At 39.2% G+C, this 16,685-nt stretch overlaps 1 protein-coding gene across 4 annotated transcripts; it reads right to left on the bottom strand.

Annotated features, from left to right (window-relative positions):
• Positions 1 to 1,654: 1,654 nt before the first annotated feature.
• Positions 1,655 to 16,276, bottom strand: LOC111859718 (histone H4 transcription factor). Of its 4 annotated transcripts, none has more exons than XM_023842675.2 (10): positions 16,167 to 16,276; positions 15,564 to 15,779; positions 13,729 to 13,955; positions 13,477 to 13,588; positions 12,551 to 12,703; positions 10,559 to 10,633; positions 10,138 to 10,258; positions 9,859 to 9,997; positions 8,732 to 8,856; positions 1,655 to 2,584 (listed from the first exon to the last, which is right to left on the bottom strand). In XM_023842675.2, exons 2-10 carry the CDS (start codon positions 15,712 to 15,714, stop codon positions 2,188 to 2,190), a joined length of 1,500 nt encoding a protein of 499 aa, XP_023698443.1. In that variant the 5' UTR covers positions 15,715 to 15,779; positions 16,167 to 16,276; the 3' UTR covers positions 1,655 to 2,187. The 4 variants fall into 4 exon arrangements, with proteins under 4 accessions (XP_023698443.1, XP_023698444.1, XP_023698445.1 ...); XM_023842676.2 differs by having other exon boundaries at positions 16,092 to 16,216; XM_023842677.2 differs by having other exon boundaries at positions 16,131 to 16,206.
• Positions 16,277 to 16,685: the final 409 nt, after the last annotated feature.

Raw genomic sequence — 16,685 nt, 5'->3', positions numbered from 1 at the left:
TCAGCAACTGGTCTCCTCAGTTCCCAATCATTGATAAGGTGTTGATAAAAGAAGGGTTGATGCAACACAGTGGTAAACATGCCCCTGTCCCAACTTTCAAATTCAAATTGAGCATATACACTGCCCGGCCAAAAAAAAAAGTCACCGTTTGAATTTATATCAGCAAATACTTAAGAACCAATGACTACATCATTAATACAGCTCAGCAACATTATGCAGCAATAAAGTAAAGTCAGTTGAGTACCTGAATCTACTGAATGGCCAAGTTACACCTCCATCCATCATAAATGGATTTTTTTTCTTCCCTGTTGGCATGGGCATATTCCAGGACAAGAATGCCAAGATTCAATGGGTTCAAATTGTCAAAGAGTGGTTCAGGGGGCATGAGGAATCATTTTCATGCATGACTTGGTCACCACAGAGTTGTGACCTTAACCTCATTGAAGGTCTTTGGGATGTGCTGAAGGAGGCTTTACGGAGTGGTTCAACTCACTTGTCAATACAGGATCTTGGTGAGAAATTAATGCAAATATGGATTAAAATAAAGAGTGAGATGTTGCTTAAGCCTGTGGAAACAATGCCATGACAAATGTGCACCATAATCAAAGCTAAAGGCGGTCCAATGAAAAATTCAAATGGTGACTTTTTTTTTTTGGCTGGGCAGTGTATTTGCCAGAAAGTAATATAACTTAGTTTCAACATTTTATATGTTGTCTTTGCCCTGTTTTCAAATATGGGTTTCTTTGATTTGTAAATCATTGCCTTGTTTTTATTTATATTTTACACAGGAAAGGGGTTGCGTGTGCGTGTGTATATATACACACACACACAGCATATATATATATATATATATATATATATATACAGTATGTGTGTGTGACTATAATATGAATTTTATTCTGTTATGGAAATATTTTAAAAAGTAATATGCAAATTTTGTAATTCATTTGTCAACCATTTCAAACTAACTGGTAACTTTATATCACTGATGGCTAGTGAGTGGTTCAGCAGGTTAAGTCTCTGTGTGCCTGTAATCAGAAGATTGCCGATTTGAGCCTTTGCAAGAGAGACAAATGTTCATAGGCCTTCAGCAAGGAAATGAAGGATTTAACCTTAATTTGAGTTTTGCTCTATGTGCACTTAATTACTTTAGTTAAGCTATTATTGGGGCTTTAAATTCACCTATTACTGAATGAGTGGATGTATTGCAGAAAACTGTACCAACAGCCCACCATGGAAGCTGATTCACTGTCACAACCATGCCAGATTAGCAGCAGGGCGATATAACATGCGCAATTACTCAAAATGACACTCATTTGAGTAATTAGCACCCTTTACGAAATTCACAGTAAACCTAAATCTAATCAAGTCACTGAATACTTGGTTATAAGCCCAAAAAGAAGTAGTATTAAGAAAAAAGAAGAATGTATTGGTTCAACATTATAATGATATTAATCTAATATGAATATAATAATTATATTACATATTATATTAATATAACAATTGATATGTATAATACAATAATATAATACAATATCTTTAAATTACTATAATATATATTAATATAATATTGGTTCATAGACAGTTAAATGTCATCAGATTGCTTTTTTTGATTTGTATGGTTGATTGTCATGATGAGGAAAAGATGAGAATATTATGGAAACATTAAAACTATTTATTTATAAAATAAGTATAGGAATTAACCAAAGGGAAAATACATGACAGCTTGATAACTGGTACATGACAGTGACCCAAACAAAGCTGATGAAGTCCACCTCTATTGATCATTTTAAAGAGAATTCCTACATTACAGCAAAATCAACGACATTTAATATACTAGCCTTACATTAGAGTGAATGTAACAAAAGCCTTTTGACAGGGCTAAATGAAATGTATGACAGTCACGTTTCAAACAAAACCTATCCGATCATCTTGTTGGAGCAATTTAAACTTCATGGCAAACAACTCAAAGATTAAAGTAAAACTGGAATTAGGGCATGGCCATTGTAGATGACCCTATTAATGGAATGTGCTTTGTATATTTACATGAGAGGTGTAAATTCATGTCAGCGGAAATCCAATATAAGCTAATGCATAGTTCTTTTCTGCAAAGACGTACTAGGACACTGCTGTATGACAACCCTAAGAAAATGCAGCTCACTGTCCAGCGAAGGCTGAAGCCTTGAGCTACACTACATCCATGCCCAGCCCACGAGCCACTTCAGTTAGGGCCTTTACGGCCCCAAAGGGGGCAGCAGACCGAGCCACATCCTTACTGCTGTCATGGTCACTGACCAAATCTGTGACTGTAGTCAGAGGACAGTACTCTGACTGGCTGAAGTCCCGGGGGCTCTGGGAAGCAGGCAGCTCTGAGGAGGGGGCAATGGGACTGGAGGATGAGGAAGGAGACATGCTGTGGGAGCTCCCTCCTGGGAGGGCAGGGCGCCTGGTCTGGCTGCTGGAACCAGAGGCCTTCCGGGGAGTCCGTTTCTTGGCCATATTCTTCATGATCTCCTCCGTTACCTCTACAGTCTCGTAGCGCACCATATTCAGCCGTAAATACCCATCCTCATCTTCTTTGTATCTGAGGGGAGGACAAATTAAAATGATAAAACTGCAGGTTTTATTCTCAAAGTATACTTCAGAACATTATTAGTACAGTAATGGCATATGTAAACACAGTATATAGTCACCTAAAGACAAAATTGGTGGTTAACACTGATTCTGATTGTGACTGACTGTAAATAGAGTTATGAGAAAGTGAATGGGGAATTTTTATATAATTTACAGAAAAATGTATTCATATATGTGCATAAAGAAATAAATGCTGATGATGAAAGAAAGGTAACGGCCACATTCTAGTACAGTGATCACCAGCTGGTGGACTCAAGTTCGCATCTGAAACACAACAGAATCCGGACCGGACCCAGCTGACATTTTTTTCCGAAATGCAGAGGACCTTGGCTTTGTGTTGCTGATGGAATTTGGCCCTCCTTGAAAAATAGTTGGTGACCCCTACTCTAGTGCATTCAATATGCACTTTATGTGTGACCTAGTTGTTAAGGCATATAGCCTGCTACTCCAAAAAGTGAATCATGCAGCTGCAAATGAATGTACAGAGCTTTCAGACAGGGTCAACAGGTCCAGTTACTGGAGTATTACAATGGCTTCGACATGTGAACTAAGCGATTTTAAACATGGAATGATTGTTGCAAGAGTCACACTCCACTGCACTTACACATACTGCAACTGAGAGAGAATGACGTGTGATAAGTGAAAACACCCAAACTATGAAATTTCTGTTGCAAAAAGCACATTGTTAATGAAAGTGGTCAGAGGAAAACAGACTCCAAAAAAGCTAACAGCAAATACAAAAAAAACTAAATACAGCTCAGCACGATAGTGGTATTCAGAAAGGCATCTCATTGGACAAACCACATCAACTTTTGAGGTGGATAGGGAGACCATAGGGGGTCATAAAAGGCACCGCATATTAGCATCTATAAAAGTGGCCACTAAATAGAGATGAAGAGATGCAGTGTACTATCTCTTACCACTAAAATGTATATGTATTACTACTGTATAACAAAAACCAGATGTACATAAGGTAAGTTTGGATTCCTATGAAATGCTGAAGTAGCTTTAACCTTAAACCCTTTCTTTCAAAGGTTAATTTTATCTGCAAAGAATATTTTAATAGCCTTGTGTAACATACATTTTTATGACTAGGGATGCACGATTACATTTTCCTTGACTGATCCCGACTGCCATTTTTTTAAAGCCTGACCTGCCAATACCCACCATGGGGTGCGTTTCCCAAACGACGACGGAAGTTAGCATTAACGATGCATCGTACTATGGTAGTTCAAACTAACCAACATCTGAAGTACGACTGTTTCCCAAAACCGTCGTACCACAGTAGTTTGAATCACGTTAGTTAGTTGGGACTACTGTAGTTCGAACTACAATGGTTCCAGCTCTGATTGGTCTGACTCACGGTGAGTCGTGCGCAACAACTAACAAACTTTATATGAATGGTCTAACGTTCACAGCCGGTTGTGAACAAAAATTCGCACAACTGTGTAATATCATATAAATATATAATAATCATATATATATATATATATAATCAATTTATTGTGTCAGTCACATAACACCAATAATATGGAAAAAATAGCAATAGCGACAAAATAATGAGACGCTTATTTGAGTGGTAAACAGACTAATTTTTAGCTATGACATTGCATTTTGTGAAAGACGCGCCATCTGTTGTTGCTAACAGAATGTTAGTGGCTGACTGGAATAGACAGGTGCATGTAATATCCATGTTCTTATGTTCTTATCACAGATGTCATTTCCAGAGTACAAAGGCATGGATTCTTATCTGACCGCTGTAGTGTCATTCTACTCTGCCAATATGGCAATGACACCTGTCAGTGAATAAGGAGTACTTCATCAAAGTGCTGTAGTCTTTTCTAAGGCGACTGTTGTCCCTCTGATATTATGTGTGTAATGAAGAAACTGCACAACAGCCAATGGTCTGCATAGGGCTACAAATACACACATGTACACATACAAGGGACAATGATTTATTATTATTATTTTTGGGTTTTATTCTTTTCTTTTTATTTTAGTAATGTTTTTTTATTCTCTATTTTTTTTACTATATGTGGCGAAGTGTACCATATGGCACAATGACCACAGGGTACACAATATCCTTTACCAAGCAATACACACGAACTGCATATGCTACTACAGGGGTGGGCAATCTTATCCAGAAAGGGCCGGTGTGTTTGCAGGTTTTTTTGGGATAACCGTTCGATCAGTTGCTCAAACCCAGTTGTGCGAACTCTTCAGTCTATCAGCCCTCTACGTACTACTCTAAGCACGGAGCTGCAGCGAAAAGTTGCGTGCCTAACGGGCCTTTCTGGATAAAATTAGCCACCCCTGTGCTAATACAATACTTTGCAGTCTGAGAATTGTCCCCATTGCTCACTACATACAGTTACCGTACTTATGACCAGAGACCCATACAACAATTACATTTCAAACTACATTTTCAGACAACTTCACATTATATGTGATCATACAGCTAAATTATTATTTATTAGGTATTAATGATTATTACATTTCTTACTTACACGGTGACTATACCCTTATTAGACTGCATTTTCCACCATCGCCGACATATTTACCCGGAACTAAGCTTCTAACTACAGCTCGAGAACTGTAGTTCGAACTACGCAACTTAACGACAGTGTTTACAAACGTTCGTTCGAACTATGGTTTTGGGAAACACCTGCGTCGTACTTACATAGTTTGAACCACGCAAGTTGCTAACATAGTTAGCAACTATGGTTTTGGGAAACGCACCCCTGGCCAGTTACAATTTTCTTAAGTTTAATAATAATTAGCAGACTAAATATTTTTTTAACAGTTCTTTACTGAACTTAGCTTTAAAATATTTTAAATAACCTTTTTAAATAAAAATAGCTCTGTAAGTGTTGAATGAAACAGGTCGTTCCAAATGTTTTTGGGATAGTTCTTTGACATCTTTTTGTTCATGCTTTACATACTGAATTTAATACAAGTCTTTCATTACAAGAAATACTGTTTGCAGCATAGTAACTAGCAAGTCTTTCATTACAAAAAACACAATGTGTAGCATAATAATAAAAGGAATGTCGAAAGGAAGATCGCATTGGAGGCTAAGGATGACGTTAAAAGTTTCTTCCAGTATTTTAACTCTAAAAGAGCTCTAAAAGCTGAAATTACTAATCTGCAGGATAGTAAGGGTCTTATAATTGAAAACGACATTGACATAGTAAATGAGTTCAATGATAGTTTTGCACGGGTATTCACTGTTGAGGACACTAGTAACTTACCAGTTCTTATTACTAATCCAACATCGTCTATAACTAATATATATATAACTGAAGCTGATGTTTTGCAAAGCCTAGCTTACTCAAAATAAATAAATCACAGGGCCCTGATGGCATCTTACCTATAGTGTTAAAAGAGATGAGGGATATTATTTGCCGACCCTTAACATTACTGTTTCAAAAATCCTTATCTGAAGGTGTGGTACCTTCTGATTGGAAGCATGCCAACATAACGCCCATTTTCAAAAAAGGGGATAGAAGTAATTTGTCAAACTATAGGCCAATCAGTCTAAGTTGTATAACTGGTAAAGTTATGGAGGCTATAATCAAGAGAAAATGGTAGATTACCTGGACTCAAATAACATTTTGAGGGATAGCCAGCATGGATTTAGGAGAGGTAGATCCTGTTTAACAAATCTGTTGGGAGTTTTTTGAGGAAGCTACTCAGGAAGTTGATAATAAGAAGGCCTATGATGTCATCTACTTAGATTTCCAAAAGGCTTTTGATGTTGTTCCCCACAAGAGGCTCTCACTTAAACTCAAAGCGACAGGTATTTTAGGAACTGTAGCGACCTGGATTGATAACTGGTTAACGGATAGGAAGCAGCGAGTAGTTATAAGAGGCTCAATGTCACAGTGGGCCTGCGTTCATAGTGGGGTACCGCAGGGTTCGATTTTAGGACCACTTTTGTTCCTAATTTACATAAATGATATAGACACCAATATATACAGTAAACTGGTGAAATTTGCAGATGACACCAAGGTGGGTGGTGTAGCAGATACTGAACTAGCGGCTCAGCAGCTACAGCGGGACCTTAATTTAATTAGTGACTGGGCTGACACCTGGCAGATGAAATTTAACATAGACAAATGTAAGGTACTCCATGTAGGGAGCAGAAATATAAAGTACAGGTATTTTATGGGACCTACTGAAATAAAAGTAGCTGATTATGAGAAAGACCTTGGTGTGTATGTTGATGCTTCCATGTCTCATTCTCGCCAGTGCGGGGAAGCAATAAAAAAGGCCAATAGGATGTTGGGGTATATCTCCAGGTGTGTGGAGTTTAAGTCAAGGGAGGTAATGCTAAGATTATACAATTCCTTGGTGAGACCTCACCTAGAATATTGTGTACAGGTTTGGTCACCATATCTTAAAAAGGACATAGCGGCCTTAGAAAAGGTGCAGCGTAGGGCCACAAGAATGATTCCTGGTCTTAGAGGAATGTCATACGAGGAAAGGTTATTTGAGCTAAATCTGTTCAGCCTCAAGCAAAGGAGACTGAGGGGGGACATGATCCAGGTCTATAAGATTCTAACAGGTTTGGATGCTGTTCAACCGAATAGTTACTTCAGCATTAGTTCCAATACAAGAACTCGTGGCCATAGGTGGAAATTAGCGGGAGAACATTTCAAACTGGATTTAAGGAAGCACTTCTTTACACAGCGTGTAGTCAGAGTATGGAATAGTCTTCCTGATAACGTAGTGCAAGCTGAATCCTTGGGTTCCTTTAAATCAGAGCTAGATAAGATTTTAACAACTCTGAGCTATTAGTTAAGTTCTCCCCAAGCGAGCTCGATGGGCCGAATGGCCTCCTCTCGTTTGTATAGTTCTTATGTTCTTAATAATAACAACAATAATATTATTTATTAAGGGATGTAAAATAATATACATATAAAAAAAACTAATAATAGAAAAAAGTGCTTTTTATTATTTTTTTCCCTTTTTAATTGAACATTTATCACTTTGATCATTAACCGGACACTTCCTTTATAACAAATACAAACAAATGATGGCTAAATTAAATAAAAATTAAATAATCAAAGTAAGAATTTAAATATTGGGTCAGTAAGAAGTGCATGCTTCTGTTTGGTTACTTAAGAACGTATGGAAGATAATGTCGCTGAGAATGACCTGCTCACCCATATAAGCATAGCCAGACATTCCATGTGATTGGTTGTGGGTGCTAATGTTCCAGGTGGTTAAAAAGATTGGTTGTGTTGCCACCTGCTGTATGAACAGTATCTTTACAAGTCTTGCAAATTACAATAGACTGGTCCACATCAAATTTTGCAAATACACACAATCAAAATCAAACCTTTTTTGGAACCAATTCTTCCTCATCAGCCATGCTGCACAGCATAGCTATGGACCATTTGCTGTTTACCGTATGACACAAATACAACATTTTTAACAGTCCAATGGTATATAAAGTCTGTTTTTTTCACCAAGTTATCCAACTAGTTAAAAAAGATCATTTAAATGTTAGATCCAGATCTAGCCACTAAATTAAGCTTGATTGAAATAGATAATTGACAAAGAAGTGAGATATACAGACAGCGCTGAGAAGTTATGCAGGCTGAAACTGGTTTGTTTCTCATTGGTCTGTTTTTGTTGTAGTGCTTCTGCCTAGTCATGTATGTTTGTAATGTAGGCTGATCATATTTTGCTATGGAAAGTCATAGACTTTCATAGTCAAGACAGTGAGGGCAGGATGCAAAGAGGCATCAAAGCACCGCAAATATGCACACAGAAAGTATTCGGACTGCAGAACGCAAATGTCAACATGAAGCCAAGTGAAACCACAAACATTTCAGGCATTTTTAGGTCCCGAAAAAAAGAGGAAAATTCCAGGGAAAAAAGCGAATATGGTCACTATTATAATGTGCTAATTGGCTTACTTGTACGCCACTTTAGATTAAAAAATCAGCTCTTAAAATTGGCCATATTTATTTGCCTGATTGCTGGTAAGCACTGATCAAGGCAAAAATCACCAATTTCTAGTCACTAGCCGAACAGTCAGTGCATCCTTAGTTATAACAAAGTCAAATGTCACTCACAGATCACCCACCTGAAGCGGGAGTGTCCAGAGGGCCACTTGAGGTCATGCTTCTTCCGCAGGTGTAGGGTCAGTGTATAGCACCAGGAAAAGCTCTTGTCACACAGATGGCATTTGTACTTAGACACCATATCACCCTGTGGAGAATATCACAACTCTTTAAATTATCAGCCTAGATTGCTAAGGCTCATTTCTATTGGAAACGGAGTTTTCAAGTGGAAACACTGGCATCCACACTGCTAAATTAGTCCAACATCAATCTGAAGAGTTATTGTCCTCAGGCACTATAAAAATACAGGAATTTAGGAATTAGTCATTCAATACTGTTGTAATATTTGTATTACAGCTATCATGATTACTCATTTAACTTCGGTTAAAATTTTCCTTCTCGATTACTTGGCAATAAGGCGGAAGGAAGACAGCCTCAGTTGTGTGGAAGCACTTCATATTAAAAGTGCAGGAAAATGCAGTTGTCTGAAGTTTTGCAATGCAGAAAGATATAACCACAGCACAACTGCCATGTAAATACATCTTAAAACACTGTCCAAATATCTGCAACTTAAGTGAACCGGAGTGCCTAAACTGACTGTATGTGTGACTGATTGTGCACCCTACAGTGGCTGGTTCCTACCTCGTGCAATTGCAATGTGCAATATACATATATTTTTATTAGAAACATTTACTTGATGGGGCGACACGGTGGTGCAGTGGTTAGCACTACTGCCTCACACCTCTGGGACCAGGGTTTGAGTCTCCGCCATGGCTCCGTGTGTGGAGTTTGCCTGTTGTCCCTGTGTCATTGTGAGGGTTCCTCTGGGAACTCCAGTTCCCCCCCCCACAGTACAAAAACATACTGAGATTAATTGGCGTTACCAAATTTCCCCTAGGTGTGAATGGGGTGTGAGTGTGCCCTGCAATGGGTTGGAGACTGGCACCCCACCCTGGGTTGTTCCCTGCCTTGCACCCATAGACTCTGGACCCCCCCCCGTGACCCTGAATAGGACAATTGGTTACAAAAAATGGATAGATGGATGATTGCTTGATGTATTGTCAGATTAAAATCGGTAGATTCTTGATGAATCAATAGTGACAGCCATAATTTATGTATGTGGGTTTTGCGGAGCACCATGCAGGCTAACCTCGTGGACCCTCTTGTAGTGTTGGTTCATAGTATGGGCCATACGAGAGGAGTAGCCACACCCTGCTACACTGCAGTGAAAAGCAGCTCCCTCATTGTGAGTTTCCATGTGCTTCCTCAGGTCATGCTGATTCTTGAAGCTGGAGAGGAATAGCAAAAAATATTATTCACACAGGAGAAGGTAGTGGCACTGATTTGTACATATCTTCATTTGCAAAAATAATGCTGGCCAGTTGAACACACAGGTACAGATACTGGTAGATGACCTGAACTCAATCACCTGCTCTCACAGAAGTCACAGGAAAATGGACGCTCATCACAGTGCCGAAACTTGATGTGAGTCTTCAAGGATGCCAGAGAAGTACAGGTCATGTCACACAGAGGACACTTAATGTGGTTCACTATACAACAGTAGGGAAAAAAGTCACAATTTCTTAGCATTTTCCCTCAACATGTAACAGCTACTGTGAAGCACTACAGTTCTGTCCCATGTCCCAATCACAACAAAACTGACACAATAGGTTTTACAAATTTTGTTTCATTTCTGTGTTTCACAACCCCTAGCCGCCTACAACACATGCCAAAAGGTTTACAGACATATAGCTAAATGCAACTCTTCTTGACTGAATAATATCTCTTACTTGAGATATTAGTCATTATGTTTATAGTGGTATAAGAGAATAGTGCAGTGTTTCTCTCACCATGCTGACGAACATGGTCTCTCAGAAGCCTCTCATTGGCAAAGCGTTTGCCACAGTGCTCACACACAAAGGATTCTGCAAAGGCCAGAAGATTCAACTAAATATCGTTAAAAAATATATGTTAAGTTTAATACCTCTGCTAAAAATCAAGTCTCATTAAAGCCTGGTAAACCTATTAAGAATATGCTGTTCTCTCATTAGCCTGTGACTTAAGATTTCAACTTTCGAAAAACACTAGTCTGATGCCCGTTCAACAACTTAAATCACAGGCTACAGTAGCCCCACAGTGCACTATAAACCATTACACACATACATATTACCTACATTTCCAGTTGATCCATCCACTAGAAACTGCAGAGGTTGGGGAGGGCAGGAGGAGTATGCATTAATAATATAATACTGTATTACTAAATTAGAAAGGGGGATGTCAGAAGGATGACAACGTATTCACCGGACAGCCCCATCACCTACTCAGCCCATTTAAAGGCAGTTTTCTTCTGCACCAGGTACTGAACTTTTGGTATTTCAAAACAGTAGAAAGGTCAATGGTACATCTTGTGTTTTCCACTGGCATGAAAAACTGGTACTTGCACAGGACGATAATCACAATGCAAGGCGGGGTTTCTTGTAATGAATTCAAAACCGACTATAGGGCTGTGCGATATTAATATCATCACTAAATGTTACACACATGCAATTCTCACATTGCAATGACCACGATAGTTGGGTTGAGATCAGGCTTTCATACCTTCATACTGTGTGGACATTATAGCATGGTGGGTTTAAGTTTTGCTAAAACAATTTCACTCTGTCATAAGAGACAAAAATGACTAAGATTTGCAATTCTAATGGCTGGTTGTTTTCAAGGGTTTGTAGTATATTTAAAAAAATAATAATTTTCCTTCCTGTTGTGAGAAATTTATTTTGAACTCCTTTTTAACTTTATAAATATCCCAAAATTTATTGCAATAAAAACAAACATTGTAATATTTTTTATTTTTCCAATATCATGCAGCCCTAGCAAATATTTTATTTCTTGTGACGCTATCCAGGTGGATGTTCCACGAAGCAGGATTTCTCAGTTAGCTGGGTTTAACTTAGCTAGAACTCATGATTACCCAATAAGAGTTTAGGTAAGGAGCATTTCTACTGGACAATCATGACTTCCAGCTAAATTAAACCCAGCTAACTGAATAATTCTGCTTTGTGGAACACCCCCCTGATCTCATTGAATCTGTTCTTCTAATCAGATTGCAATTAAAGCTTGGGTCAACAACAACAATAATAATAACATAATAATAATAAGTTTTATTTATAGAACACCTTTCTCACAATCAAGGATACTTAAAAATACATGTATAATAGCAAGTATAATAAATTATTTTTTATTGCAGTAGCATAATCTCACACTAAAAGAATTAGAAAAATCTAACCTTTAACTTAAGTAATTTTTTTTTCCAAAAATCCATCATTAAGGAATTATTATTTTTAACAAAATCACCGGTGCCACAATTACTAAAAAAACTCACTCTTAGTCTCATCTGACCAAAGCACACGGTTCCAGTTTAAGTCCCAGTACCGTTTTATCTCCCTTACCATCCTCCTCACTGTGTGTGGTGACAAGATAAACTTTAGTCCTCGTCCAGCCTTTGTCAGAGTTCCATCTGTTTTAAACTTTTTAATTATTGCTCTAACTGTAGATATGGGCAAGTTTAGGCAAGTAGCTATTTTCTTGTACCCATTTCCTGACTTACGAAGATCAGCACACATCTGCCTTAATAATAATAATAATAATAATAATTGATACTTTAATCGATATATTAAATGGCATGTTCTCCGGTCTTTCCAATTTTGAAGACTGAGTAAAGGGAAATGGGTCTCTGTGTCAAGGTCCGTGGCATTTCTTCCTTTGCTGCTAGTGTAATATCTTCACCCCCAGTCCCAGCTTTAAACACAGGCAAAGCTGAACTAGTGGAACAGAGGGCCCATTACCTTCTGGTTCTGCTTGCCGGTGGATGTGGTCAAAAAACTTGGTGTTACTGGAAAACATGCAGCCACACGTGGGGCACGCAACCAGCCTCTCCTGCGTGTGACTGCGCAGGTGCTCCCGCAGACGGTACTTAATCTTGAAGAAGGCATCACAACCTATGGAAAATGAGAAAGGTGTTAGGGTTACCCTAACTGTGCCCTGCACGTGGATGCGCAGGTGCTACCGCATGGAGTCCTTGCATTGCAGGATATGGAAAAACAGAAAAGGCCACCTCTACTCCACGTTTTCTTTTTCAGTTTTCAAAATTCAAATCAAGCCACGGCAGCATAAAACCCACTGGCTTCACCAATAACTAAAAACCAATAACAAAAAAAACCATTTGTGCCTTGAAAAAGTATCAAATCCTTTTTTTCATTACCCGTTTTGTGAAACCAAAAAATAATGCAGTTAAACAAATAAATGTAATATATTTAAAAAGTGTGATTATCAAAACGATTTAAGGCCACTAACTATTTTGTGCTTATTCACTTTAGAAAAGCTTAGTCATACAATCCTTCTGCATTATTTAATTCTGTGTTCTTGATTTTAAGTGTCATGACCAGGGGCGGATTAACGCACAGGCTAGATATGGCTTAAGCCTAGGGGCCCCACGTGTGCCAGCCTGCAAGGGGGCCCCCATTGGCGCGGAGGGGGGTGGGTTTGGGGGGCCCACAGACTACTGTAGCCTAGGGGCCTCTGTACACCTTAATCCGCCCCTGGTCATGACCCTTAACATTCCTTATGGAATATAAAATTATCAATGGATCTCAATACTTTTTCAAAGCACCAATGAAGTAAGGTATTCAAATATCCTGAGCATCCTGAGGAAAAAGAAAGTATGTTTTTAAAACAAACAGCACTATTTGTTCTGCCGCTACTGATCATTTACCTTTCCAACTGCAGAACAGTGCCTGTTGCTGGTCAGCAAGAGGCTGCATCTCAGTGCAGTGTGCATGCATGTCCACATGACGGTAGAACCACTCAGGATTGTTAAAATTGCTCTGTGAAAGACAATATCTCTGTTTTAGGCTGAAAACCGGCTGGAATTATCATATTCATTGTATTCCATATGTGGAAGACCCCATATCATTTGTGCACTTAGAATACAGGCCGCAATATTAAATGAAGCCAACATACTCACATCACAGTGTTCCCACTGGCACAGAAATCTTTCTGACAGTTCTGGGATCAGGTTGTTGTTGTGCAGATCCTGGCTGCAGCTAGGTAACTCTGGGTGGGACTGTAGCAGCTGAGCTCCAATAAACTTGAGCTTTGCATGGAAGATATGGAAGTGTGCGTGCACAACCAGTTCACTAGGACTCCCCATGGCTAGAAACTGACAGCCATCCCACAGACATGCAAAGTCATCTAAAGGAAGCATTAGAAAACAGCAGTGAAATACTGTGATTATTAAAATGGGGACACACAAGTTAGCATATAAACCATAACACTCAGAGAACTGAAGGCTATCACTGTATTTATTTAAAGACACTTTTATAAAACAACTCTGAAGCAACTTCTGTTTGGATAACAATATATTTATTCAATGTTTACAAAAAAAAAACCAGATTCTTACAAATCTGTTTTACACGTGAAGCAAGTTTTAAATATACTCTCTCTCTCTCACACACACACACAGGTATGCGATTTGACAATATTGGATCATGAGCGATTAAAATGCCTCCACGATCTGCATTTACAGAGAGATCGTTAATATCATTCTACAGTGCACATTCTAGCAGTTGCAGTTCTTTGGCTCATACACCCATCATATGTTGTTTTGTCAGCCATATCCATTTTGACAAACCAATAAACCAGTAACAGCAAACAGTAGGTAGTGTCTTGGATTTCTTCTCCTCTCCTTTTTGCTCACTTGTCCCAACATGCAGCACATTTAATATTTGGCAATGTAGCAGTATGGATGTCATGGAGGAACTGCTCCCTAAAAAGAGTTTAACGTTGGTATTTTGGAACTTATTTGGATATTCCAGAACCAGCACGGAGCAAACAACAGTTATTTGAAAAATATGCACATTGGATGACAACATGACAAACCATTTTCACTACCATAAAAGAAAATGCCCAAAAGAGTACTCTGCCAGTCAAACAGCGAGGGGAAGGCACGTGAGTGCATCAGCTGCTAAACCATGCAGTAATTTGAAAATAGTCTTAAAAATGAACATGAGAAAGAATCGTGGTAAGATTGTGGATCAGGGTCCTGCCTGAAAAAAAATCATCCGTGACTGATTTTTGTCATATCGCCTACCCGTAATACATATGACCGTATAGCCACACAGCTCCAACACCATCATGAAATGGTATATCTGATCTCCAGCCAGGATGAGATGGCATATCTGGATGAGGCAGAAGAGCTGTCTCTCTGGTGGCTAACAATTTGAACCCGAACATCTCTACCAAGGAGTTGGCCATGGACTTCAGGAGGGAGCAGCGGAGGAAGTACAACTCAAGATTTTTGGGACTCAGTGGAGAGAGTTAGCAGCTATAGGTACTTCATAGTAAACTTCTCTGAGGACCTGACATGGACAACCCACATATGCACCCTGATGCAGCAAACTAAGGAGTTACTATCACCTGAGGCAGCTGAGGAAATTCAACATCTCTGCACTGCAAAAAACCTTGTACAGTGTTACTGTTGGATCTGTGCTTTGTGGGAGAATCTCTGCCTGCTATGGCAGCTGGAGCTCTGAGGACCACAGGGCCCTGCAGAGGCTGACACTGTGCACAAAGTGAATCACCAGGACAAAATTGCCTGCCCTGCAGGACATCTACATTCAGTGATGTAGGTCCAGGGCATTAAATATAATCGGAGACACTCACTACCCTTGCTGTAAACTGTTCCAATGGCTGCGCTCAGGGAAACACCTCCAGAGCCTTATGGTCAAGACCGAAACGCTAAGAACACACATACACATACAGACATGCACACACACATTTTGCAGTTTTTTTTCCACCCACCTAGCTCTTCCATGGCATCCCCATCTCCCAGGTGCTCCTTTAAATGAAGTGACATGTGGTCACAGAGCTCCTCCATGGTTCGACCTTTGAAGGTGCAAGCGGCCCATTCACACGCCACCACCAGATCGGATAGGTTTCTTTTCTTTGCCATGGTGATTCAAACCACAAGGGCCATAGAGTCATATTAGACTGCTTTCGGCATGTTTAGTTTTTCGACTATGAAACACAAGAAACATACAATAAAACTTAAACACGAATGCATCCAAGACTTCAAAGGCATAAGCATTTTAAACATATTATTAAAATATATGGTTCCATCGCTTAGAATGAGCAATTTACAAACTAAAACCAGAAATTTACGCGGCTTAAGCAATCTAGAGGAATACAACGGAGTACCTATCATGCACTCATGATCGTTTAATCGTACGACACAGCGTGTTCATTTAACTAAGCAACAAACTGACGATTCAGGTAAAACGCCGTTTAATGACGTCCAATTGTAATGTAACGTATACTTAAATATTTAACCATTTTCTTCATTGGCGAACGGGTTTTTATAGAGTATACTTCGCATGGTGAGGGCTCTTCGCTTGATATACGTACGGTGTAAACATTTCGAAGACGACTTTCCCGTCATTTTCATTTACTTCCTGTTTCCTCCATTGGAGATTCGCGGGTCGGTGCCCGATCCATACCCGGAAGCACGATCCGTTCTACACATGCGCAAAAACACTGAGCTATGTCAGAAAAAAATGACCATATTATTTCAGTGTTCTGATAAGGGTGACACAATTATCAGCATTCAAGAGTAACTATCTTAAATTTGAGTGTGTTAACAGTAGTGTTGGAGTGAATAGTGGACCCCACAACAGTAAAGTCCGGCCCGAAGGAAGTCGGGTGTGCCAGGCGGAAGGCCTTTGGAGACTGTGATACCAGAAGGTTTGTGCTGTGGAGAGACTCAGACTACAGCCACCATGGTACATTCACCACAGGTAAAGGCAGGTAGCCTGAACGGCAGTGTGTGATATGACATGGACAAAAAAAAAAAAAAGTTTTCAGTGGCCTTGACATCACATTCCTTTATGTATTGATCACTGCATCAGTTTTAGTAAAACATCTTTT

This window comes from Paramormyrops kingsleyae, chromosome 17 (genome assembly GCF_048594095.1).
Source record: "Paramormyrops kingsleyae isolate MSU_618 chromosome 17, PKINGS_0.4, whole genome shotgun sequence".
Classification (NCBI taxonomy): domain Eukaryota; kingdom Metazoa; phylum Chordata; class Actinopteri; order Osteoglossiformes; family Mormyridae; genus Paramormyrops; species Paramormyrops kingsleyae.
The sequence above is the reverse complement of the archived record's forward strand: the minus strand, read 5'-3'. Positions and strand labels throughout refer to the sequence as shown.